The 26,714-nt window shown below is 44.4% G+C and overlaps 1 protein-coding gene across 1 annotated transcript in view; it reads left to right on the top strand.

The window, feature by feature from the left end:
• The first annotated feature begins 2,532 nt into the window (after positions 1 to 2,532).
• Positions 2,533 to 26,714, top strand: part of LOC126337104 (protein unc-93 homolog A-like) — a 297,653-nt gene continuing 273,471 nt past the window's right edge. The window contains exon 1 of the mRNA XM_050001439.1: positions 2,533 to 4,471. Within this exon, the coding sequence (XP_049857396.1) occupies positions 3,429 to 4,471 (1,043 nt within the window). The 5' untranslated portion in view covers positions 2,533 to 3,428. The remainder of the gene's footprint in view (positions 4,472 to 26,714) is intronic.

Genomic DNA, 26,714 nt, shown 5'->3' with positions numbered 1-26,714 from the left:
CGGTACTCTTTACATTGTGGTACTACCTCGGCCGTTAGTAAGAGGTCCGTAGGCCCTTACTATAACTTTGCACTCGGTACAGGTCGACAGGGCGAAAAATCGATTGTGACGTGTTGCGAGGCCGAGTGTCGAGATGCGGGCCAGAGTGGTTGGCGGGAATGGTGTGTGTGTGTGTGTGTGTGTGTGTGTGTGTGTGTGTGTGTGTGTAGGCCATTATTGGAATACAGGGTTTTTAACCGAGAAGGGTGTCACCATCGCCGTGGTTAGACCCCCAAATAATAAATAAATACCGGAAAAGTGATGAAGTATCTTTATAAAAGTGATCAGTGACGTTACTAGTGCCGATATTTAGTTTCGCGTCTACCGCGCCGGCCTAACCTTGGATTGCAGTGTTGGATGCAGGGATGGATTAGCGTGTGATGACAATGGCAAATGAAGAAAGCCTGTGCTCAGATTAGCCGTAATTACATATGTATGACGAAGGCAGTGGCTGTCTCCTTTTTGTGTTTTGAGAAGAATATAAGTTCGTAATTACTAAAACTGTGTTGGTGTTCATTATTACCATACATTCAGTATTATAGTATTGAACTGGACGAAGTGGAAAGTAACAACTTCCGTAGCAGTCAATTCCGATTACCAGCCCCATTAGGTTCACGGACATGTTAATAATAAATATTGGGCTGCTATTCGATCAGATCAGGTCGAAAAAAAGAAACGGAGGTGTTACATGTTCCAATACATTTTTGCAGAAACCAAGCTTATCTTCACCGAAGTCCGCTTGCGCCAGTATTTCCATACCTCTAAATACAGGGTGTTACAAAAAGGTACGGCCAAACTTTCAGGAAACATTCCTCACACACAAGGAAAGAAAATATGTTATGTGGACATGTGTCCGGAAACTTACTTTCAATGTTAGAGCTCATTTTATTACTTCTCTTCAAATCACATTAATCATGGAATGGAAACGCACAGCAACAGAACGTACCAGCGTGACTTCAAACACTTTGTTACAGGAAATGTTCAAAATGTCCTCCGTTAGCGAGGATACATGCATCCACCCTCCGCCGCATGGAATCCCTGATGCGCTGATGCAGCCCTGGAGAATGGCGTATTGTATCACAGACGTCCACAATACGAGCAGGAAGAGTCTCTACATTTGGTACCGGGGTTGCGTAGACGAGAGCTTTCAAATGCCCCAATAAATGAAAGTAAAGAGGGTTGAGGTCAGGAGAGCGTGGAGGCCATGGAATTGGTGCGCATCTACCAATCATCGGCCACCGAATCTGTTGTTGAGTAGCGTAGGAACACTTCGACTGAAATATGCAGGAGCTCCATCGTGCATGAACCACATGTTGCGTCGTACATGTTCTAGCAGCACAGGTAGAGTATCCCGTATGAAATCATAATAACGTGCTCCATTGAGCGTAGGTGGAAGAACATGGGGCCCAATCGAGACATCACCAACAATGCCTGCCCAAACGTTCACAGAAAATCTGTGTTGATGAAGTGATTGCACAATTGCGTGCGGATTCTCGTCAGCCCACACATGTTGACTGCGAAAATTTACAATTTGATCACGTTGGAATGAAGCCTCTTCCGTAAAGAGAACATCTGCACTGAAATGAGGATTGACACATTGTTGGATGAACCATTCGCAGAAGTGTACCCGTGGAGGCCAATCAGCTGCTGATAGTGCCTGCACACGCTGTACATGATACGGAAACAACTGATTCTCCCGTAGCACTCTCCATACAGAGACGTGGTCAAAGTTACCTTGTACAGCAGCAACTTCTCTGACGCTGGCATTAGGGTTATCGTCAACTGCACGAAGAATTGCCTCGTCCATTGCAGGTGTCCTCGTCGTTCTAGGTCTTCTCCAGTAGCGAGCAATAGGCTGGAATGTTCCGTGCTCCGTAAGACGCCGATAAATTGCTTCGAACGTCTTCCTGTCGGGACAACTTCGTTCTGGAAATATATCTCGATACAAACGTACCGCGCCACGGCTATTGCCCCGTGCTAATCCATACATCAAATGTGCACCTGCCAACTCCGCGTTTGTAAACATTGCACTGACTGCAAAACCACGTTCATGATGAACACTAACCTGTTGATGCTACGTACTGATGTCCTTGATGCTCTAGTACTGTAGAGCAATGAGCCACATGTCAACACAAGCACTGACGTCAACATTACCTTCCTTCAATTGGGCCAACTGGCGGTGAATCAAGGAAGTACAGTACATACTGACGAAACTAAAATGAGCTCTAACATGGAAATTAAGCGATTCCGGACACATGTCCACATAACATCTTTTCTTTATTTGAGTGCGAGGAATGTTTCCTGGAAGTTTGGCCGTACCTTTTTGTAACACCCTGTATAATTCTTATCAGTATTTTGCAGTCTTAGCTTTCGTTAAGTAGTCCATAGGCAGATATTGTAATACTCGGAGGCTCGGTATGTTTTCTTGAGCACGTAGCTGCTTCTCCTCCCCTCCTCTCCTCTCCTCCCTCTCCCTTCCCCTGCCGTCAGCTGTCACAATCAGCTGTGCGCCGCGCGCCGGTGGTTTACAGTCGCGCCGACGGCAGAGTGCGCTTACGTAAAGATCGCGAGGGCGGGAAACCGCGCCGGCGGACGGCAGACCGCAAGCAACAGCAGTCGTCCTCGCCGGCTTCTGGCTCCTCCACCGCCACTTCTGCGAGTGGCGCGGCACCGGACACAACCCGCAGTGCGCTTCTACAACCATCGAAGAGAGCAGTACTACACGTGCAGGTCGTACGCGTGTAATCTGCCAGTTAAAGCTCCTACATTCTCCGTTCCACCTATCGATATATTTATTTGCCTGCGGCGGAGCTCTCTGCTTGAACGCTAAGAAGTGATCTGTGTAACGTAAGGGAAGCGAATATTTACTGTCGATAAGGGAATCTCTTGAATGACTTGCAACAGGTTACTGACCTCACCCACCCTGTGCGCTTCCTCGCTGTCCTCAAATCGTACCCCGAGGGCTCGTTGCCATGAGTCTCCAGCAAACAGCTGCTAAACCGAGACGCTCTACACAAATCCGGAAGTAAGCAAGCGTAATTCGGGCTGTGGATTGTGTATTATCTCCAGGCGCACAGTTTGCTTATTGCTTTGGTAGTGCCGTGGATTACGCACAATGACTATGAGCTTCCTAAGACGCTGCTGAGCTAAATAGCGACGGGATCTGCATCTGCTTTCTTTTAACAGCATAGGCGTGCGTGAGTCGGCACGAATTGCTTCTGCTCGTGCTTGTGGTAGATACGGAGCCTTCAGAGGGCAGCGGCCATATTTCGCACTACCGCATTTCGCACTACTTCGAAAAACTAGACACCTGCCGAACACTGTGAACACGAAACAAAATTCGAGAAAACTTCTTCGACTGTGGACGAGGAGCCATAAATTGTGGTAATATGGATTCAGGCAGCGAAGGAGCAGTTACGAGTGTTATTAAAAGTGGTGGTGTTATGCACGAAGACTCACTGGGTAATTACCTGCATTCGAAGACAACCGTAAATTCCACGTCGCCGGTGCAAATTTGCAAAGGAACGTTTTCTGAAAGTGTGTGTACGGACGAAATCGATCGCTATGGTAAAATGGACAACTCAGCGAGGGAGGAATGCGTGACAAATCCACACGCTTCCGGATCCGAGAAACTCAATGAGCTGGAATGCCGTCCCGCAACGGAGACCGCGGTTCGGTCGTCCGCTGACGCTCCTGCGACAGATCGGGAACTGAGTACAGCGATCGACCAGCGCAGATCGATTGCGAACGGCGCTGTGGAAAACAGTCCTTCCACGGACATCGGTCGCGGTGCCGAGAGTGAAAGCAGTGAGACGGGATCGGCGGACGCGACAAACGGTGTCAGGGAGACAACACCAGTGGACGGTGGAGCTGATTTGCGAAGTAGCGAGGAAGTGCCTCGCCGCTTCGGAGGGCAGGTCGCGGCGGTGCGTCCCACTAGTGGAGCGCCTAAGCCCGAAGGAAACGCTCAGCCCGTGGCGGTCGCTGCTGGTCAAAACACAATGTCTACTGAAGGCTGCGCTTCCAGCGAGCGATGTCGACCAGAAGAGGGGTCGGGTGGCGAGACTGGAGACATCAACAGTAACGACAGCGCCTCTACGGTTGTTCCGAAGAGTAACGGTGGCTTCGACAACCCGGCTTTCGTCGGCGACGGCGACAGACCGCCGGCGAAAGAGAAGAGCCTCGACGGCAAAGTGGACAGCGACACGGAACGCGGCGAGGACTGTTCGGGCGCGGCTCGTGAGAGGCGCCGCATCGTGGTGAACGTGCTGGTGCTGAGCTTCGCCTTCCTGGTCCACTTCACGGCCTACTTCGGCGCGGCCAACCTGCAGAGCTCGGTGAACGCGTCCGAGGGGCTGGGCACCGAGTCTCTGGTGGTCGTGTACGCGGCCCTCATCGTCTCCAGCTTCTTCTTGCCCGCCACCGTCATCAGGTAAGCGCCGCAGTTTGTTGGCAGTGCTACTTAGCTTCTTTTTTTTTTTTTTAAAAAAAAAAAATATGTACAAATACCATAATAATTACACAAAATTCACCCCTTCCTTATCTCATTAGTGGGTCATAATAACTACACAACTAATAATTTGAAGCTAGTTACAATTTTCACGTGAGCTACAGTTAGTTTTTCATCGTCGTCGGCGTGGTGGTCTTCAGTCCTGAGACTGGTTTGATGCAACTCTCCATGCTACTCTATCCTGTGCAAGCTTCTTCATCTCCCAGTACCTACTGCAACCTACATCCTTCTGAATCTGCTTAGTGTATTCATCTCTTGGTCTCCCTCTACGATTTTTACCCTCCACGATGCCCTCCAGTACCAGACTGGTGATCCCTTAATGCCTAAGAACATGTCCTACCAACCGATCCCTTCTTATAGTCAAGTTGTGCCACAAACTCCTCTTCTCCCCAATTTTGTTCAATACCTCCTCATTAGTTATGTGATCTACCCTTCTAATCTTCAGCATTCTTCTGTAGCACCTCATTTCGAAAGCTTCTATTCTCTTCTTGTCTAAACTATTTATCGTCCATGTTTCACTTCCATACATGGCTACACTCCATACAAATACTTTCAGAAACGGCTTCCTGACGCTTAAATCAATACTCGATGTTAACAAATTTCTCTTCTTCAGAAACGCTTTCCTTGCCATTGCCAGTCTACATTTTATATCCTCCCTCCTTCGACCATCATCAGTTATTTTGCTCCCCAAATAGCAAAACTCCTTAACTACTTTAAGTGTCTCATTCCTAATCTAATTCTCACAGCATCACCCTATTTAATTCGACTACATTCAATTATCCACGATTGCTTTTGTTGTCGTTCATCTTATACCCGCCTTTCAAGACAGTGTTCATTCCGTTCAACTGCTCTTCCAAGTCCTCTGCTGTCTCTGACAGAATTACAATGTCATCGGCGAACCTCAAAGTTTTTATTTCTTCTCCATGGATTTTAATACCTACTCCGAACTTTTCTTTTGTTTCCTTTACTGCTTGCTCAATATACAGATTGGATAGCATCAGGGAGAGGCTACAACCCTGTCTCACTCCCTTCCCAACCACTGGTTCCCTTTCATGTCCCTCGACTCTTATAACTGCCACCTGGTTACTGTACAAATTGTAAATAGCCTTTCGCTCCATGTATTTTACTCCTGCCACCTTCAGAATTTGAAAGAGAGTATTTCAGTCAACATTGTCAAAATCCTTCTCTAAGTCTACAAATGCTAGAAACGTAGGTTTGCCTATCCTTAATCTTTCTTCTAAGATAAGTGGTAGGGTCAGTATTGCCTCACGTGTTCCAACATTTCTACAGAATCCAAACTGATCTTCCCCGAGGTCAGCTTTACCAGTTTTTCCTTTCGTGTGTAAAGAATTCGCGTTGGTATTTGGCAGCTGTGACTAGTTTTTCATACAACGGGCAGTTAATATCTAATACCTACGGCTTATGTCTATTTCTTATAACTAATCCCTATCGCCTGCAGCGTCACATGTGTGCCAGTGAAAGATATAAACCTACTTTTGATAGCACGGTGTTGAGTCGCTGCGGTTCCCTAGCATAATTTTCCTAAAAACTAAGTCCTACAAACTAACTTATCCTACGTTATTTCCGGTGCGTGTCCTTACCTTTAGCATGGACCCCATTCCCCCTAATCCTGCACGTGGCGGATTCCAACTATGATGGAAAGGCGGCCAGTCCACGCACAGGCGGTATGGGAATAGGGCTCTGGACGCAATCAGTGTTGGTTGTCTTTGTTATTTAGTTCATGTCCCTCAAGTATTCTGTTAAAACTTTCCGTTATACCTCGTTGGCCAATGTGTTTAACATCTGGAAAGTGTCCTCACGTCTAAGCATCTGATAAGTGTCGTGGTTTGGTAGTCTGTCTCGAAGTGTAGTCGCAACATCATTGAAGAGGCGGCACTCGTAAACTACATGGTCGGGAGTACCCTCTGACACTCCACAGTCACACGCTGCTGTAGCCCTCTTCCCAAATGGAGGGTCCATGGTCAGTGAGAGAATGGATCAGTCCTCGAGTAGGCTCAAAATATTTCATGTCCAAGCGCTCCCTCACATCTGGTATGAACTGGAAAGTTCTACGTTCAGCTTCTTCTACCTCCCAAGACTCCTGCCAAAGTTCCTCCCCTCTTTTCCTTGTTTTGGCTTCACCTCTTCTATCTTGGTAGCCCTGTTTCAGATCACGTGTCTTTCTCACCATCCTCGTTAGCGGACATCACTAAAGCATTCTTGTGCGGTGGCGCTATACGCTGAGTACCTGGTTCGAACCGTACTATGATCATCTCATCTACATCTACACCTACGTGATTGCACTGCTATTCACAATAAAGTGCCTGGCAGAAGGTTCAATGAACCACCTCCATGCTGTCTCTCTACCGTTCCACTCTCGAACGGCACGCGGGAAAAACGAGCCCTGATTTCTCTTATTTTATCATGATGATAATTTCTCCCTATGTAGGTGGGTGCTAACAGAATGTTTTCACAATCGGAGGAGAAAACTGGTGATTGAAATTTCATGAGAAGATCCCGTCGCAATGAAAAACGCCTTTGTTTTAATGATTTCCACTCCAATCCACGTATCATGTCTGTGACACTATCTCCCCTATTTCGCGATAATACAAAACGAGCTACCCTTCTTTGTACTTTTTCGATGTCGTCCGTCAGTCCCACCTGATGCTGATCCCACACTGCACAGCAGTACTCCAGAATAGATCGGACAAGCGTAGTGTAAGCACTATATTAGGACAAGTAAGCCCTCGGTCACAAGTATTAAGTCAAAATTGACCAGGTTTCGACGCTACTATGAGCGTCGTCCTCAGAATTAAACTAAAGGGTTGCAACAACCCTTGTTCACTGAAGTACGAGCAGTCCTTAGCGGCTCGCCATCTTATTTACAACTATTCATGACGTCGCCTTTCGCTTAGATTTTTTAAAAATGTGACTTCTAAGTACTGCATCTCTTTCCAGTCAGTACAAACTTTAATTTTATTAACGTATTATATACCAAATATGTTTTAGAACAGTTAGTTTAATTCTGAAGACGACGCTCATAGCAGCGTCGAAACCTGGTCAATTTTGACTAAATATTTGTGAGCGAGGGCTTATTTGCTCTAATATAATTCTGACACGGTCACTGAACCTTAGCAGCTATGTTCAAAGTTTTTTTTTATGTAGTGTAAGCAGTCTCTTTGGTAGACCTGTTGCACCTTCTAAGAGTTCTGCCAATGAATCGCAGTCTTTGGTTTGATCTACCCACAATATTATCTATGTGATCGTTCCAATTTAGGTTATTTGTAATTGTAATCCCTAAGTATTTAGTTGAATTTACAGCCCTCAGATTCGTGTGACTTATCGCGTAATCGAAATTTAGCTGATTTCTTTTAGTAGTTACGTGAATAACTTCAAACTTTTCTTTATTCAGGGTCAATTGCCACTTTTGCCACCATACAGATATGTTATCTACATCATATTGCAAGTCGTTATGATCATCTGATGATTTTACAAGACGGTAAATGAGAGCATCATCTGCAAACACTCTAAGACGGCTACTCGGATTGTGTTCTATGTCGTAAATATAGGTCAGGAACAATAGAGGGCCTATAACACTTCCTTGGGGAACGCCGGATATTACTTCTGTTTTACATACTGAGTATGTCCACAAATGGGTGACTACCTTGTGGAATATTTTACTGATATCACCCAGTACGTTACACTGGACGGCGAATATTGCACAGAAACCAAACTAACATAGGTTGTGCCCCACAGAAGCGTAACAGGACCTCCAAATTTTAGGGCTCTGTCCTTTATCGGTAAAAAACGATACTCTTATATGATCTGTCTGTCTGTTTTTCTGTATGCCTGTTCGACTTTAAGAACCATTTTTCTCACCGACTGGTAGACATATCAAGTTGAAATTTGTGTCACATTCTAAGGTCTATGGTCCCTTGGCGATGTAAGCGATGCAATCGTAAAGTGTCTGTGTCACTGTAATCAAAATAAACGGCCATTTATGTCGAATACTTTGATACTCGTTAAATCAATCATCAAAACCTACAGGAAACTTCACGTTGACCTAGAATCATGAAATATGTCAGCAAGTAAGGTTTCACGGTACAAGTAAAGAAAAACACTTTAAAATTGTTAATTTATAGTTTGTATCACATGAACAAAAGTTTTATCATTTGTCATCTGACTGTATGTTCGCCTGTTAAGACTTCTTTTTCTCAGGAACGGGTAGACGTATTAAGCTAAAATGAATGTCACCTACTAAGGTTCATTGTTCCTCGGCGAAATAAAAAGTTTAAACTTCAAAGTCAATGCAATCAAAAGATACAGCCATTTACTCACATTGTTTCATAGAAACTCATTCATCAAAAACTATAGGGTACTTTTCGTTGACCAATAATAGTGAAATGGCAGGAAGCAATGTTGCAGAGTACAAGTAAAGGAAAAAGTCCCAAAATTGTTAATTTGTAATTGTGTCACACAAACAAATATATATTTTTGTCATCTGTTATCTGACTTTTGTCTCTCGGTCTCTGAAAATACCTTTATCTCATGAACTTGAAAATTATCAAGTTGAAATTTATATTACGTAGTCTACACTTCCTTCGTGGCGTACAAAAAGTCAGTGCAAGATCCGGTCATTTATGTCACATATTTTGATACTTGCCAACTCACATATCAAAACCTAATGTACTTCCCATTGATGTAAACCCATCAAACGTGGCAGGAAGCGAGGTTTCACAGTACAACTAAAGGGAAAAATCGGGAAATTTGTTAATTTGTAATTATATCACTCAAAATATAAGACCTCTTTTTTGTCAGGGTTGGGTGGACGTACAATTCGAAATTTATGTCACATACTAAGTGTATGGTGGTGTAAGAACATTAAGCTGCCAAGTCAATACAGTCAAAAGGTACGGCCATTTATGTCTCTTATTTTGAGACTCGCAAACTCATTTATGATAACCTGTAGGATATTTTCAGTTGATATAAAGCCATAAATTTGGGAAGAATCAAGATTCTACACTGAATGTAAAAAGAATGTTAATTTGCAATTATATCACACGAAGAAAGTATTTGTTTTGTCACGTCTCCGACTGCCAGTTTGTCTTTCTGTGGAGACCCTTTTCCTCAGGAAGCGGTGGATGTATCAAGTCGAAATTTGTGTCATATACTAAAGTCAACGATTTCTTGCCGGTATAGAAATTTGAGCTTCTAAGTTAATGCAATCAGAATATACGGCAATTTATGTCACATACTGTGATATCTTATCAGTATTGATATCGATAACAAGCAAAAGTCGTCGACATTCTCGATTTCCAGGACGGGTGAACAGTGTATACACATAATTAAGTTTGTACTGACCCCTCAGTGCACTTACCTTCATTTTTTTCAATAGAGCAAACGATGTAGCAGTCAGGATCGGCAGCACTATCAGACTGTTCGCTGGCGATGCAGTTAGTTATTTGCATGGAAGTATCGACGTTAGACTACTGTCAGAAAGTGAAGAAAGGCTTGGACAAAATTTCATTTCGTGTAATGACTGGTAGCTCTCTTCATATGCGGGTAAATGAAAGTTAATGCCTGTAACACAGAGAAAGAAAGAACCTGATAGTATCAATTTACAATATTAGTGTTGATCACCGAATAAGTATTTAGGGGGTAATACTAAGAAGCGATGTGAAATGGGATGATCACGTAAAATCAATATTAGGGGAGGCGAATGGTAGACTTGGGTTTGTTGCCATGATCACGGAGAAGCGGAGTGCATTTGTAAAGGAAATGGCACGCAAGACGCTGTGTGACTAAAAAAATGGTTCAAATGGCTCTGAGCGCTATGAGACTTAACATCTGAGGTCATCAGTCCCTTAGAACTTAGGACTACTTAAACCTAAGGACATCACACACATCCAAGCCCGAGGCAGGATTCGAACTGCGTCCGTAGCTGTCACTCGATTCCAGACATAAGCGCCTAGAACCGCCCGGCCACACCGGCCGGCGCTATGTGACTAATTTTAGATTATCGTTGCAGTGCTCTTTAAGCAGGCGTGACAAACAGATACTCAGACAATTCCGAGAGGCGCTGCTAGAATCTTGAGTGGTCAGAATTGTTCATACGACACTGTTACAGAAATGCTCGGGGAAATTAAATAGCAGTCCTTAGAACAACGACGAAGTAGTTTTCGTGGAATCTGTACTCAATGAAGTCTGTGTGACCATTACACTGTTGCCATCGTATATGTTACGTAGGGATCATCACAACAAGATAATAGAAATAAAGGCACGTGCAGAGGCATGCAAGACATTTGTTCTTTACTCCGTACACGAATTCAGTAGGACGAAAAAGCGATAATGAAGGTACGATTTAGCATCCGCCATGCCTGAGCAGAGGCTGCGGGGTATATGCAGTATTTAGTTCCTAAAATTTTAGGTACGGGAATGTATCTCTCCAATCGTGCAACCCTCCCCCCCCCTCCCTCTCAACAAAAAAGTACAATTTTCGATCTTTGAAAGTTGAGTTCGACCTTTGTTCTGACTAGGGTGCGGGGCAGGGAAACAGGAAAAGTTCTGGAGCATACGGGCAGAGGGACTCGAGGAGAAGGATGGTTACGTATCGGCTCGAAAGGCAGCCAACTTATGCGTGCTCCGCGCGGCAATTGATCAAGTGCTCTGGCACGACACGGAAGAAACAAGATTTCATGAGAGCGTATTATACAGAGGTTCGTGTTCAAACACTTCTTACCTTATTTATTTCTCATTGACATACATAACACAAGACGTCACCATGCTACTAGATCCCTGAGGTCACTTTCAGTCGCAAACAAATGGTAATATGTACCGATCATTACTTCGAAAAGAATCTCAACTTATCTTGGCTACACTATAGATCTCTGAGGATGCCGCCAGCTGTTAACAAAAGACATTCGAGACGGAGGTTACACACACACACAAACACACACACACACACACAGTATCTCGCCCAACGTCTCTGACCAGCACATTACGTTGGTCACTCAGTATTACGTTCAGTGGTGCCGACGCAGCGAAAAATAGTTTGAGACGTGTTCAATAAATAATACAACATATATTTTATGGGCAAATTCCGGTTGAAAAAATGAGTAATTTTTTTGTGGGACATCGTGAAGCTTCAGCTTCTTTCTTTCTTTCTTTAACGTCGCCTTTTTCCACGTCACGTAGGATCGGCGTTGCTCTACTGGATCCTTCTCGACATCGTGAAGCTTCAGCTTCTTTCTTTCTTTCTTTAACGTCGCCTTTTTCCACGTCACGTAGGATCGGCGTTGCTCTACTGGATCCTTCTCCTCCTCTCCCTTAGGTCCCTGGATATCTTATCCTACCACCTCATCTTCGATCTTCCTCTCCTTCTCGCTCCTTCAATCTTTATATCCTCAACTCTTTTTCCGATATACTCTTCCCCTTTTCTCTGTATGTGTCCGTACCACCTTAGTCTGCTCTCTTGTATCTTTTTCCCCATGGGTCCCACTTTCACAGCTCCTCTAACAAATTCATTTCTAATCCTGTCCTTCCTTGTTACCCCACACATTCACCTCAGCATCCTCATTTTCACCACTTCCATCTTCCTTTCCTGGGCTACTGTGATTGGCCATGTCTCTGCCCTGTATATCATAGCAGGCCTTACCACCGACTTGTACACTTTCCCTTTCAACCCAATGCTCACCTTCTTGTCACACAACACTCCACTCATTTTCCTCCAGTTGTTTCAACCGCAATTTATTCGGTGTTGTATCTCGCTTTCCAGTCCTCCGCCCTCTGTATGTACGACCCCACGTATTTAAATTTGCAGACTGATTTCAGCTCATCATCCTGGATCTTGCAAGACCTCATCTGCACTCAGTGCTAAATATTCTGACTTTGTCCTTCAAAGCTTCAGCTTCTGTTGTTTTAGAATGAAGTTCGATAGGTGGCGGCCCTATATGTAGCCTTCAAAATGGCGTATGTAGCTTGGTGCGTCCCAGGCAGAGAGCCGTCACTGAATTTTTTTCGGCGGGAAACCACAGCGTAGTAGATATTCATAGGTGCTTGCAGAATGTCTCCCGAGACTCTGCAGTGAATTGAGCACAGTGATTCGTTGGGCGAGGCCTTTGTCATCATCGCAATAAGATGGCGTAGATCTGTCCGACCTGCCGCGCGCCGGCCGGTCGCACACAGCAATGTTGGAAAGTGCGGACACTCTAATTCGAGATGATTGACGGACCTCAATCAAACAACCAGCTATTCAGCTGCACGTCTGTGTTGGTAGTGCTGACACACTCGTCCACTAGTTGGGACACTCAGAGTGTGTCCCCGCTGCCTAACAGAAGACCATAAAGAGCAACGAAGGAACATGTGTGTGGAATTGCTTGAGCGATACGAGGCTAATCGTGACAATTTTTTGTCGAACGTCGTCACAGGCGGTGAAACGTGGTTCAACACTTCGAATCGAAAACAAAACGGCATCCACGGAACGGCGCCGCACCACCTCTCCCTAGTCGGAAAAGTTCAAAGCCGCACCGTCATGCGGTAAAGTCATGACGAACGCCTGCTGAGACTGTGAAGGCGTTATTCTGTTTGGTGTCCTCCCTCATAGTGCAACGATCACTCTGAAGTGCACTGTGGTACCTTCAGGAAATTAGAGAAACAATTTCAGAGTCTTCGTCGCCACGAAAACGCAATCGAACTTCTCAAAAATGGTTCAAATGGCTCTGAGCACTACGGGACTTAACTATTCAGGTCATCAGTCCCCTAGAACTTAGAACTAATTAAACCTAACTGACCTTAGGACATCACACACATCCATGCCCGAGGCAGGATTCGAACCTGCGGCTGTAGCGGTCGCGCGGTTTCAGACTGTAGCGCCTAGGACCGCTCGGCCTTCCTCATGATAAAGCAAGGCCTCATACAGGTTTGCGCACCTGAGAGAAGCTCACGAAACTTCACTGGACTTTTCTTCCTCATCCACCCAACAGCTACGCTCTCACACCTTCCGACTTCCATCTGTTTGGACCAATGAAGGTTGTACTCCGCGGGAAGCAGTACGTGGATAATAAGAGAGGTTATTGATGCAGCAAGACGTTAGCTCTGAAGGCGACCGATAGAGTGCTACTTTGGGGTCCTCCCACTAAGGTGGCGTAAGCCCGTGGCACTGAACGGAGATTATATTGAGAAATAGGGTTGTATCTAAAAGAATGGGGAATATTATGGGGTACTGGAATCCTGAATGAAACCAATCTGCATCCAGAAAAAAAGTGTTGCATTACTTATTGAACGCCCGTCGTTGGTAAGTTGCGATTTAATACACGTGTAGTATTTTAAATCTCCAATGTTGACTTGTTCCAGGATCTGAAAAAAGTTGTCCGGGAGGTGCCGGAATGCCTTTCCGACGAGTTCAGGCCGAAAATAATCTCTGATTATGTGAATAATACAGTGCTAAAGAAATTTTCATTGCTAATATTTGACTGTCAGGGCGAGGGTAAATCGTAGCTTTTGCTTACGTACTGATCGCTAGACTTTTTGCAAGTGTCTTGTTGAATGAGGGCATGAGACACTACAGATAGTGATACGTCCGTAGAATGTTGACTTTAAACTCAGTGATCCCTGCGGTGGTATTCGGGAGGCGTAGGCTATTTGCCGGCATCGGGTTTCACCTACTTTCTTTTCTCACTCCACTGTTAGTGGTACACACTACTTACTCAACCACTACACTCACCTACGAATATGTTCATTTACCAGCAACACAACAAACGCTACGGTCGCAGGTTCGAATCCTGCCTCGGGTATGGATGTGTGTGATGTCCTTAGGTTAGTTAGGTTTAAGTAGTTCTAAGTTCTAGGGGACTGATGACCTCAGAAGTTGAGTCCCATAGAGCTCAGAGCCATTTGAACCATTTTCTAGGGGACTGATGTCCTCAGATATTAAGTCCCATAGTGGTCAGAGCCACCACAAACATTTCCCGAAATAGAGGCCAACGTGTGCGAAGAATGAAAACCTTGGCAATGAGTAAGCTGAACCTACCACAGGATGGCTTCCAGCTAACCACGGTCAAGCGGAGCATTCACCAGGAAATACTTTTTAAAACCGTGGGAAAATCCACTTTGTAACACATCTCATTCCTTGTTGTAAGAAAACCGGTATTTAAATCCAATCCATTTTATTAAGTTACAGTAACAACATTTCTATTGAAATGGTCCTCAGGTATTAGTGTAGACAAAAGGCGGAGTTTTCTGAGAGAAAAGCGTTGAACTCAAGCTAGAAAAAGGCATTTTGCACTGCGACATCAGCGTAAGAATCCCTACTGTGTTTAATAGTCGCCTCCTTACTATCAGTGAATTAATATTACAGATGACTGGGATGGCGCGCTTCTTGGCTAAATGTACTAATTGAACCTAAATTGTGTTGTCGCATATTACCTCATTTGACACCAAGAGTTGAAAGGTGGCTACAGAACACCATAGGTGTTTACGGGTGATGGTTTTCCGATTGTAAATGAAGGAGTTTTTAAAAACTGTGTAACATGCCGTCGACGCCGAGATCATTAGAGACCCTTAAGTTCTAGTGAAATAAGGAAGACGAAGGAAATGATCATCTTTCCAAAGGATGAGTACCAGATACAACGTTTGGAGATTTACTTAAACCATGAAAAGCAAAATCTGGATAGTCGGTCAACTATTTCAATCCAAAGTGCTTCCTGGAGCGCGTGCAGACTTTTAACTACAGCGCCATTTCTCTCAGTTCCGGGTAATGAAGTTAGCTGCTAGAACCGTTGGTAGGTGGCTACCATCTAATCCTCGCCAATGGTTCCCTATTCCATAAATCTGACGAACTCCACCCAGTAATCATGCAGTGTTGTGAGCAAGCACAAGATTATGTTTTTTGTGAGAGAAGTTAGATTTATGGAATCTCTGGTAATTTTCTCTGTAGTTGAATAGCTGATCGGTTCATTGCATTATTCACTTTACAATTCGGTTCCTCACCAGGATTTTTAAACCATACGCGCTTATCATAGGGAAATAAAACATTTGGAGCTATATGGAACAACCGCTGATACATTATAGATACAGGACAAAAAAACAAGTGTTCCAAATGTGGAACGCAGCTTACGGTGCTGCAGTCAGAAGCATGTTCATCATTCGCTATGTGACAGTGAAAACGGAGTGTTCTGCTTCATGCCACACAAATTAGACCGAAACAAGCTGTATAACTTTCACCTATTTCCATGAAACTGCTGTTTGGTTCTAGATCCTTAAATGCGCTCCTAAAGCAACGAAAGGTAGCCAAGATTTTTTCACACTTTACGGTACGTCGTGAAGAACGAGTAATTTGTCTTGTCAACTGATACGTCATCGTTAAAGTTTTCCTTTGCTACTAGCTAAAGTTTTCCGTTTGGTGAAAAAACTAGATATTTTGCTACAATTTGCGTTTTCAAGGCTTTCATTTTATCTGTTAGGAAGATAATAATAATACTGACCTGTAGTTGTCGACTTTGTGTAACTTATCTATCCCATGCAGAGAGGTCTCACTGCTGAGTACTAAAGTCTGTCTAGAAAAATACATGTCTGAAAAAAAAATTGCTAAGTTACTAAAGTCTGATAACATAATTGTCTTTTCCTGGATTACTTTTTACATGTCCCATTTTTTTCGGAAAGGCTTTTCACAGACTTCTTTACACTTATTTTCTTTATAAAAACCTTCATTTAGTACTTACCCTTTTCGCTTTTCCTTCTACCGCAATCTAATATTACAAACGTCCTGTTAAACAGCAGCGGCGATAATCAGAACCTTTCCCCGCTACACATCAGACTGGCATCTTCAGCGCCCAATTGGTTATTCTTACGGACTTACTCAGATGTTAAGGATTACTCCTCTCTGTTTGTAGTTCCATTCTATTCAGGATTTCGGTCTTCTTGTTCAGTACCATACTGTAACAGGTTCTCTTTATGCCCACAAATGCCACGAAGGAAAAGCGTTCTACGCTTTGATAACATTACCAAATGTTCCTCTCCATGTAAGTTCTTATATTTTAAAGCACAGCATTTTCAGCTACACGCAGCAAAACATGTAACTTCATTAGAACATATAATGAACTTGTAGGGTTGCGCATCGTTAGCAGAAAGCCAACATCATCTTAGTGTGCAGCAATTGATTATGAATTATCCCAGAAGGCATCAACATCTACAGCTTGACCAAAATAAGCATCACACACCAAACTTAACATTATGCAATGAACTAATGAGGATTCTCTGATGCATACGAGAGCCATCAGTAAGTAATTCAACAACGAAAGCATGTTGGTTTATTAAGGATCCCAGAACACCATACTATTCCCAACTATCCAACTCTTTTGGCTACAAAACTGCTATTTTTCAACGTAATCTCCATTCAATGCGATTGTCTTACGCCACCTTACCGGGTGGGCCTGTGTACCCGCATGCCACCACTCTACGTCGGAGTCAATGTCTTGCTGCATAACTTCCCCCTCTACTGTTTCCCGCTGAGTGCATCCTCCGTTGGGCCAAACAGATGGAAGTCGGTATTTGTGAGATCTGGGCTGTCGTGGTTGAGGATGAACGGCCCAATGAAGGTTTGTGGGCTCCTCTCGTGTGTGCAGACTAGTGTGAGGCCTTGTGTTGATATGGGGAAGGAGAAGATCACCTCGAATGAGCGTGTCCACACGTTCCTCCATTGCAGGAGTCACAGCTGTGGGAGGCCCGCCGGCGCGTGGGAGATCGGGCAGGTCTGTCTGACATGATGGCAGACACTTCTCTCAACGAGTCAACGTGCTTTTGTTCACTGCCAGGTCTCCGTAGACATTATGCAGACCTGTATGAATATCTGTATGCTTCGGTTTTCCACAAAAAGAAACTCAATGACGACTCTCTGCTTGGAACGCACCTCCTTTATAGACGCCATTTTGAAGGCTACGTATAGTGCTGCCACCTATCGGAACTTCATGAAACTATAGGCTCTGAAGCAGGAATATTTCACGATGTTCCACAAATAACTGAGCATTTTTTCAACCGAAATGGGCCGAGAAGAGAAATGTATTGCATTACTTATTTAATGCTCCCTCGTAGTAAGGTAATTTCTGTGAATTCACGCATGTGGCAATCTGAACTAGGCCCCAGTTCAGGACGAAAGAATCCACGTATTCCGACAACACTGTATTCATAACCACTAGCAGAGCTGAAACCGTAGGTTAGTCTAGAAGCTTTAATTCACGCACAAGAGAAAATGTGAAAGAACGAAGCAGAAAGGGCTTTTTGATAAGGTTCTTCCACGGCGATCTTCTAGTTCCACTTCTGCATCTACCTCTACAAACACACTACGTAAGTATTTGCGCAGTAAAAGGCGATGAGTACTAGAGATTTTCTGTCCAACTCTTCAAAATGGGCCGGCCGCGGTGGCCGTGCGGTTCTGGCCCTGCAGTCCGGAATCGCGGGGCTGCTACGGTCGCAGGTTCGAATCCTGCCTCGGGCATGGGTGTGTGTGATGTCCTTAGGTTAGTTAGGTTTAAGTAGTTCTAAGTTCTAGGGGACTTATGACCTAAGATGTTGAGTCCCATAGTGCTCAGAGCCTTTTTTTTTTTCTTCAAAATGGTTCAAATGGCTCTAAGCACTATGGGACTTAATATCTGAGGTCATCAGTCCCCTAAACTTAGAACTACTTAAACCTAACTAACCTAAGGTTGAAATGGCTCTGAGCACTATGGGACTTAACTGTTAAGGTCATCAGTCCCCTAGAACTTAGAACTACTTAAACCTAAGGACATCACACACATCCATGCGCGAGGCAGGATTCGAACCTGCGATGTCCAACTCTATTTGAGTATTTGTTGAGGGCAAATAATTGTCTGTTAGGCTCTTAGCGGGTCCTAAACTGCCTTTCCTGTTCTCATTGCCCCTACGCGAGATATACGAGAGTAGCAGGCAAAAGGGTAGCATAATTTTACTTGCAGATATGGTTATCTGAAATTATCCATCAATATTACGCGAGAACTGCGTCGTCTTTCTTTTTAGGATTGCTACTTAACATAACTCAAAAGTTTTTCTGTCACGCTCTCGTATGGGCTTCACCGTTTTGTTCCAATCCAGAATCCGCTGGGTGTTTGTTGTTGTACTTCGAAAAGTCTCAAAACGCTGGAGTACTACGGCAGTGTTGCACGTTGAAACTCCTTTTTGCCCTCTCCTCTAGCCAGACCTATGAGAAATTTAAAATATTTCAATATTCCTTCCTCATATGACACTATTCACATTACGTGGAACTGCTCCAGAAAAGTAAAGTTTTTTCATAGGTGAAAAACTGTTCCAAGATAAAACATGGCGTGTACATAGGAACTAATGTTCCATTCAAATTTAGAACTCCTGCAATCGAGAAAATCTTGTCTGCTTGCACGTAATAGTCTGCGTATTACCGTAATCAGTAAGTGAAATCAAATTAAGAAAAAGTCTTGCCAAAAACCAGTGAAAAGTTAAAAACATTTTAAAATAAAAATTTATTAGAAACTATCACAAATTTCCTTTTTAGGCACTGAAAACTGTTAAGGTATTAAAGAAACCCAGTCCATATGCAAATATCGCGTGTTCCATGGTAGAGAAACCTTTTGTTTTGAGTTACAAGATCGTACATGTCTGACGAAGGATTGGCTTAACAGTCTACACATTATATAATTAGTTTTAAAAATACAGTGTGTTCCGGGACGAATGGTCAGTGTTCAGAGAAGTGACAGGAACGATCTTTCAGAACAGATAAGTCTAATAAACATGAGCTCTAAAATTCATACCTTGAAAGCTATGAACAGTTATTCATATTCGATACTATGCAGCAATTGTGTTCTGTTGCAAGATCTTTGTTCTCCATATTTCGGAGGAGGTAGTATGAACCAGAAGAAAAAAAGTGTCTAACGAATATGGGCTTCAAACTGCATACCTTCAGAGTTTTCAGCAGTTGCTCAATAAAAGAGATGTGTTTCGCAATAGCGAAGATGAACAATCGGTCATAGCTCTTATACTATGTGGTCGGCCGGAGTGGCCGAGCGGTTCTAGGCGCTACAGTCTGGAACCGCGCGACCGCTACGGTCGCAGGTTCGAAACCTGCCTCGGGCACGGATGTGTGTGATGTTCTTAGGTTAGTTAGATTTAAGTACCTGTAAGTTCTAAGGGACTGATGACCTCAGAAGTTAAGTTCCATAGTGCTCAGAGCCATCTTATACTCTGCACTTTAGAGGCCATATTTACTGAACATTTTTTCCTTGTTTTGGACCACTCTAACGCAGCTCAAAATATGGATGGTACAGTAGAGGAGATTTGTTTCACAGTATCGAAGATGAAGAAGTACTCACAGCTCCTGAGGTATGCATTTTAGAGCCCATATTTACTAGACTTTTGTGCTTCGAATGATCGTTCCTATCTTATCCCTGGATCTTGACCGTTAATCCTGGGGCAGCCTCCCCTTAAAACTGTCTAACTGAAGTATTAACAAAATCTTACAAACAATGTGCACTAGCAGAAGAAAATCCCAACACCAAATTATAATTAATGTCGAGTATTGAAATTTCGGGAATATATTTGTCTACATAACATGTTTAAGTTATTAACGTTGCAAGGTCACAGGTTATGTAAGCACGAGATAAGCCATTGCAAATGTAAAATGCTGGTACATTAATAACCGGTGTAATTGCCAGACTGTTGATGCCAAGCATCCAAATGTGCATGTGTTGTGTTGTACAGGTGCTGGAGGCCAGTTTGTGGGATGGAGCTCCATGCCCATTGCACTTGGCCGGTCAATACAGGGGTGGTTAATGCTGTTTGTGGATGAGGTTGGAGTTGCGGTCTGATGATGTCCCGTATGTGATCGACTGGAGACAGATCTGACACCCACCAGGCTAAGCCAACATGTCGACTCTCTGTAGAGCATGTTGGTTTACAACAGTGGTATGGGGTTGACGTTATCCTGTTGGAAGACACTCCCTGGGTTGCTGTTCATGAAAGGCAGCACAACAGGTCGAATCACCAGACTGGTGAACAAATTTGAAATCATTGTGCGTGGGGTAACTACGAGATGGCACCTGCTGTTATATCAAATAGAATCCGAGACCGTTATGCCCAGGCAGGTTCAGTGTGACCAGCATAAGACAGGTTGGTTACAGGCCCTCAGCCAGCCTCATTCTAACCAACACATTAGCACCGAGGCATAACCAGCTTTCATCAGAAAACACTGCCCTCCACTGACCTCTCGTTTAACACCACTGAAGTTGGTGGTGATTTGTGGGCAGAAGGGCCACTACAGGGTGCCTGCCTCGGAGCTCTCTTGGAAGTAACAGATTTGTGACAGTTCATCGTGCCACTGTGGGCCAGCAGCTGCTCAACTTGCTGCTGCAGATGCAGCACAGTGCGCCAGAACCATGCAGTGAGAATGATGGCCTTCCCTCTCAGTAGTGCCTCGTGACCATCTGGAGGTCAGTCTTCTTGCCACTGTACAATCTCACGACAACAACTGCCAGCAATCATGTTGTCGTTGTGGTCCTCAGTCCTGAGACTGGTTTGATGCAGCTCTCCATGCTACTCTATCCTGTGCAAGCTTCTTCATCTCCCAGTACCTACTGCAGCCTACATCCTTCTGAATCTGCTTAGTGTATTCATCTCTTAGTCTCCCCCTACGATTTTTACCCTCCACCTGCTTTCAAGACACTGTCCATTCCGTTCAACTGCTCTTGCAGGTCCTCTGCTGTCAGAATTGCTATGTCATCGGCGAACCTCAAAGTGTTTATTTCTTCTCCATGGATTTTAATACCTACTCCGAACTTTTCTTTTGTTTCATTTACTGCTTGCTTAATATACAGATTTAATAGCATCGGGGAGAGGCTACAACCCTGTCTCACTCCCTTCCCAACCACTGCTTCCCTTTCATGTCGCTCGACTCTTATAACTGCCATCTGGTTTCTGTACAAATTGTAAATAGCCTTTCGCTCCCTGTATTTGACCCCTGCCACCTTCAGAATTTGAAAGAAAGTATTCAAGTCAACACTGTCAAAAGCTTTCTCTAAGTCTACAAATGCTAGAAACGTAGGTTTGCCTTTCCTTAATCTTTTTTCTAAGATAAGTGGTAGGGTCAGTATTGCCTCACGTGTTCCAACATTTCTACGGAATCCAAACTGATCTTCCCCGAGGTCGGCTTCTACCAGTTTTTCCATTCGTCTATAAAGAATTCGCGTTAGTATTTTGTAGCTGTGACTTATTAAACTGATAGTTCGGTAATTTTCACATCTGTCAACAGCTGCTTTCTTTGGGATTGGAATTATTGTGTTCTTCTTGAAGTTTGAGGGAATTTCGCCTGTCTAATACACTTGCTAACCATATGGTAGAGTTTTGTCAGGACTGGCTCTCTGAAGGCTGTCAGTAGTTCTAATGGAATGCTGTCTACTCCCGAGGCCTTGTTTCGACTTAGGTCTTTCAGTGCTCTGTCAAACTCGTCACGTAGTATCATATCTCCCATTTAATTTTCATCTACATCCTCTTCCATTTCCATAATATTGTCCGCAAGAACATCGCCCTGTATAGACCCTCTATATACTCCTTCCACCTTTCTGCTATCCCTTCTTTGCTTAGAACTGGGTTTCCATCTGAGCTCTTGATATTCATACAATCATGTACAGTGGCTAAATTCCTGCCGAAGCTTTCTGCAGTATCGCAGAAGGAACATTCAGCTTGTCATAGCCCTATTACATGACCTCATTCAAAGTCAGTGAGTTGCCGATAATGGCGTCTCTGTCGTCCTAAAGGCATGCTTGGCTAACGACGACTCACTACTTCCAATCTCAAAGGTAACTAACGGGGGTTTTATTTGGGGGAAGAGACCAAACTGCGAGGTCATCGGTCTTATCGGATTAGAGAAGATGGGGAAAGAATTCGGCCGTGTCCTTTCGAAGGAACCATCCCGGCACTGACTGAAGCGATTTAGAGAAACCACGGAAAACCTAAATCAGGATGGCCTGACGCGGGATTGAAGAAAGGTCGTCCTCCAAAATGCGAGTCCAGTGTGCTAACCATGCGCCACCGCGCTCGTTGGGTAACCAACGCTCACGACGGTGAGAGAGTGCGTTTAAAGCTCCTAGCGCCGCTCTTATGCGACTCGACCAAAATTTGAATACACGTCATCTTTCAGACGTAGAAATGCGTTTACCAACATTCGTTTCCTCCGTCAGTGTATTATACAGCACTTAAATATATAGCACTCGTAATATCTCCGAATACGAGTTCTACACAAAACAGAACGTCGTGTTTCACAACAAAAACAGCAGAAAATATGGTGGTTTCTAGTACGTAATCGAACGTGTCATTCTAAATTCAGTAACTAGATTGAAATACCGAATACGAAACATCAAGAGTACCTAGATACACTCTTCCACCCTAGGACCGATCGTATTTCCGTGCAGTATACCATTTATTTTGTAGATCCATCCACTGACTGTCTCATATTATGTCGCTTCTTGTAATTATCTCTAAAATTTTGTGATCCATGTAACGTGCTCCAGGTGTTCTCCACTTGTCGTGTTATCGGATACTGCCGGGCTCGTTCTGTCTGCTTTGGGGATTATCCTGCATTTACCCACGTTTAGTGAGAGCACAAGTAACTGGAGCTGTAATTTTGTCAGCCTTTCCCGCAGGTTATCTTTCATATGAACAATGTTTTCTAGTCTTCGAACTAGTTTCAGATAGTTTTATTTTATGGGTAGTTGGCCGAGGTCCGACGCTTATTTCCGTAACTAATGTTTCGTTTCCTAATGCTGGAGGCTTCGCGTATACGTACAAACAGTTTGGAATTCTGTATATATTTAAGTTTTAAAATGATAAGTGACTATTTTTAGCCTCTGATGATGTCTCCAGCCTCAGAAGATGAAACGTCAGGTGCAGAAATAAGCCTAATGCTCATGAACAAAATTTATGAAAGACGCGAATATTGGGCGTGAAAGCCCGGATTGTATGGTCGTCCCCAATAGTTTTGTAATGATCTGCTTGCTGCTTTGAATACGTAGTCACGAATGCCGAAAGCACTTTTCAGGCCAGTTATATTTTAATAACCGTCTGTGTTCATAATCAGGGATAAGTTTAATGAGGAAGTTCTCTCGGCGACGAAGGATCTTGACACGAGACAATGGCTCAATTTCGCCAGAGATGGGAGAAGGAATGGCCGGCCGCTTTCTGCACGCGTCATAGCGCGAACTCGAAATGACTTGGTGGACACCTTTCCATAGCCATAGTGAAACTGGAATTTGTGACTCGTCATCTCAGGAAGACAGTGCAGAAGTGTGAGTTATTAACGGCTAAACAACCTTGGACGTCCCACCAGTCGCAGGAGCGAAATGCCATTCTCCCAGGTATGTGGTAGTCTTCGTGAGACGTTACGAGTGAAGCAGTGAAGAATATAGTACAGGAAATTACTGTGTGGGAAATATGGATTAAATATGAATTAAACCTAGCAAGCTAGCGCTGTGGTAACATGGTGGACTTCATTCGAGAGTACTGCGGCTTAAATCCCCGTCCGGCCGTCCTAATTTAGGTTTCCTTGGTTTCCCTAGCCAATGGCCTTGCCGCAGTGGTAACACCGGTTCCCGCCAGATTACCGAAGTTAAGCGCTGCTGTGCTGGGCTAGCACTTGCATGGGTGACCGTCCGGTCTGCCGAGCGCTGTTGGCAAGCGGGGTGCACTCAGCCCTTGTGAGGCAAACGAGCCTCTTGATTGATCAGTAGCGGCTCTGGTCTCGTAGACTGACATACGGCTGGGAGAGCGGTATGTTGACCACATGCCCCTCCATATCCGCATCCAGTGATGCCTGTAGGCTGAGGATGACACCGTGGCCATGGGGTACCTTTGGGCCATCATGGCCTGTGCGGGAGGAGTTTTGGTTTCCTTGTCTAACATACATACCGAGATTGTTCCTTCGAGAAGATGTGGCCAAATTCCTTCCCTGTCCTATCCCAAGCAGAGCGTGCAATATTTGATCAAGACTATCAGGATATTTCTCTGTAATGCGGAGGGACGACCCGTCAGTATAAACACAACCGGGGAGTGTTTTATTGTCAGTACTGAAGCAGTAACAGCTGAATGGGTCTGTCAGGAGAACCCGTTATGTCGAACGATGACGAACTTAACCATTAGGGAGTTTTAACCCTTCTAAAGCGCCCCAGGTAGACTGTTATGATTGTGAAGCGGAAAAGCAAAGGACCAACCACACAACCACAACTAAACCAAAACCAGGCAGACCTCATCTACTGACGGACGGTTACCGTCGAGCATTGCGGCAGATCATTATAGAAAGTCGCATGAAATCAGCGGTATGAATCACTCGTGAATTCCAAAGGGCTACCAGCAGCGTAGCCATGCTGAGGTGGTTAAAAAGAATGGGTACAATGGGCGAGTCGCTCCTCAAAAGCCACACATGTCTGTAGCCAACGCTAAGCGATGCTTGACGTGATGTAAAGAGTGAGCCACTGGATAGTGGATGACTAGAAACGAGTGACATAGAGTGGTGAATCCCATTATACCCTCTGTCTGGGGAATGCGTGGAGAACGTTGTCATGCGTAGTGTCAGCAGTGAAATGTTGAGGAGACGCTGTTACGGTATGGAGTTTTCTTTGGTGGTTATGGTGTTGTACGCACATTGCGCTTAAGAAAACATTAAATGCAGAAGGATATCAACACATTTTACGGCATTGTGTAAAGCGTTCTCTGGAGGATTAGTTCGGGGATGATAATTGTATCAGCGTGACATTGTAGCCTGTCATAAATCACCATCTTCGAGGCAATAGTTTGTGGACAATAAAATTTCTAGAATGAGCTTTTCACTCTGCAGCGGAGTGTGCGCAGATATGAAACTTCCTCGCAGATTAAAACTGTGTGCTGGACCAAGACTCGAACTCGGGACCTTTGCCTTTCGCGGGCAAGTGCTCTGCCATCTTTTTCTTTAAATCTGATTTTGTTCGTTTTAGTTCGTTGCATCTGCTCCGGGCGGAGGTCGCAAGACACCCGTTTCTGTTCGTCGTTGATCTATTATCTCAGTTTTTTATTACAGAGGGCAACTAACCTTCTGACCGAACACGCTGAGCTACCGTGCTGGCAACCATCTGAGCTACCGAAGCACGACTCACGCCCCGTCCTCATAGCTTTACTTCTGCCAATACCTCGTCTCCTTTCTTCCAAACTTCACAGAAGCTCTCCTTCGCAGATTCGCAAGAGAGCTTCTGTAAAGTGTGGAAGGTAGGAGGCGAGGTACTGGCAGAAGTAAAGCTGTGAAGGCGAGGCGTGAGTCGTGCTTCGGTAGCTCAGATGGTAGAGCACTTAACCCGGGAAAGGCGAACGTCCCGAGTTCGAGTCTCGGTCCGGCACACAGTTTTAATCTGCCAGGAAGTTTCAATAAAATTTCTGATGTGGACTGACCTGCCCAGAGTTCCTACCTGAACCCATTGGCACAACACTGGCAAGAGTTTGAACGTCGACATCGCTCCAAATCTCAGCATTCAAAACCATTACCTTCTCTGATTTCTGAACTTGAGACAGAATGGGGTGCGTTTCCTCCACAGACATTCAGGCGCCTCATTTAAAAAGTCCATAGCATAGTTCAAGCCATCATGAAGGCAAAGGACAAAAACACACCCATATTAACGTCCATTAATAGGTGCCCAAATACTTTTGATCAGATAGTGTATGTTCCGTCTCCAGCAACCTCACCGTCAACGATACGTTAAAACTTGACTGCCCTCCTTCCTTTTGGACAAAAAACGGACATAGTTCGTATTCTAATCGGTATATTAAATGAGAAAATGGCGATGACCTGCTCCTGTTGAAGAGTGTCCGTAGCATCACTATGGCCCAGTTGACGCTGAGATCACACTGCCTGATACGATGGTTCGTTTACAGAATGGTGAGAGGCCGGTTATGTAGCCGAGCCCATACGTGTAACTTGCTGCACCATTCACTACCTAGCCAACTACCGCTCTCTCGACAATGCCCTTCAGGTAGTGAAGCTTCTTCTAGCAACAGCATTCGAACCGAATAAACCATTCGAACCGCGCCAGAAGCACCACTTTAATGATGCACATCAGTGTTCCTTTAAATACACTCTCTGAGGGTCGTGAGCGTTAATTACGTCTGAGACTGG

Source organism: Schistocerca gregaria, chromosome 1 (assembly GCF_023897955.1).
Source record: "Schistocerca gregaria isolate iqSchGreg1 chromosome 1, iqSchGreg1.2, whole genome shotgun sequence".
In the NCBI taxonomy this organism is placed as follows: domain Eukaryota; kingdom Metazoa; phylum Arthropoda; class Insecta; order Orthoptera; family Acrididae; genus Schistocerca; species Schistocerca gregaria.
The sequence above is the reverse complement of the archived record's forward strand: the minus strand, read 5'-3'. Positions and strand labels throughout refer to the sequence as shown.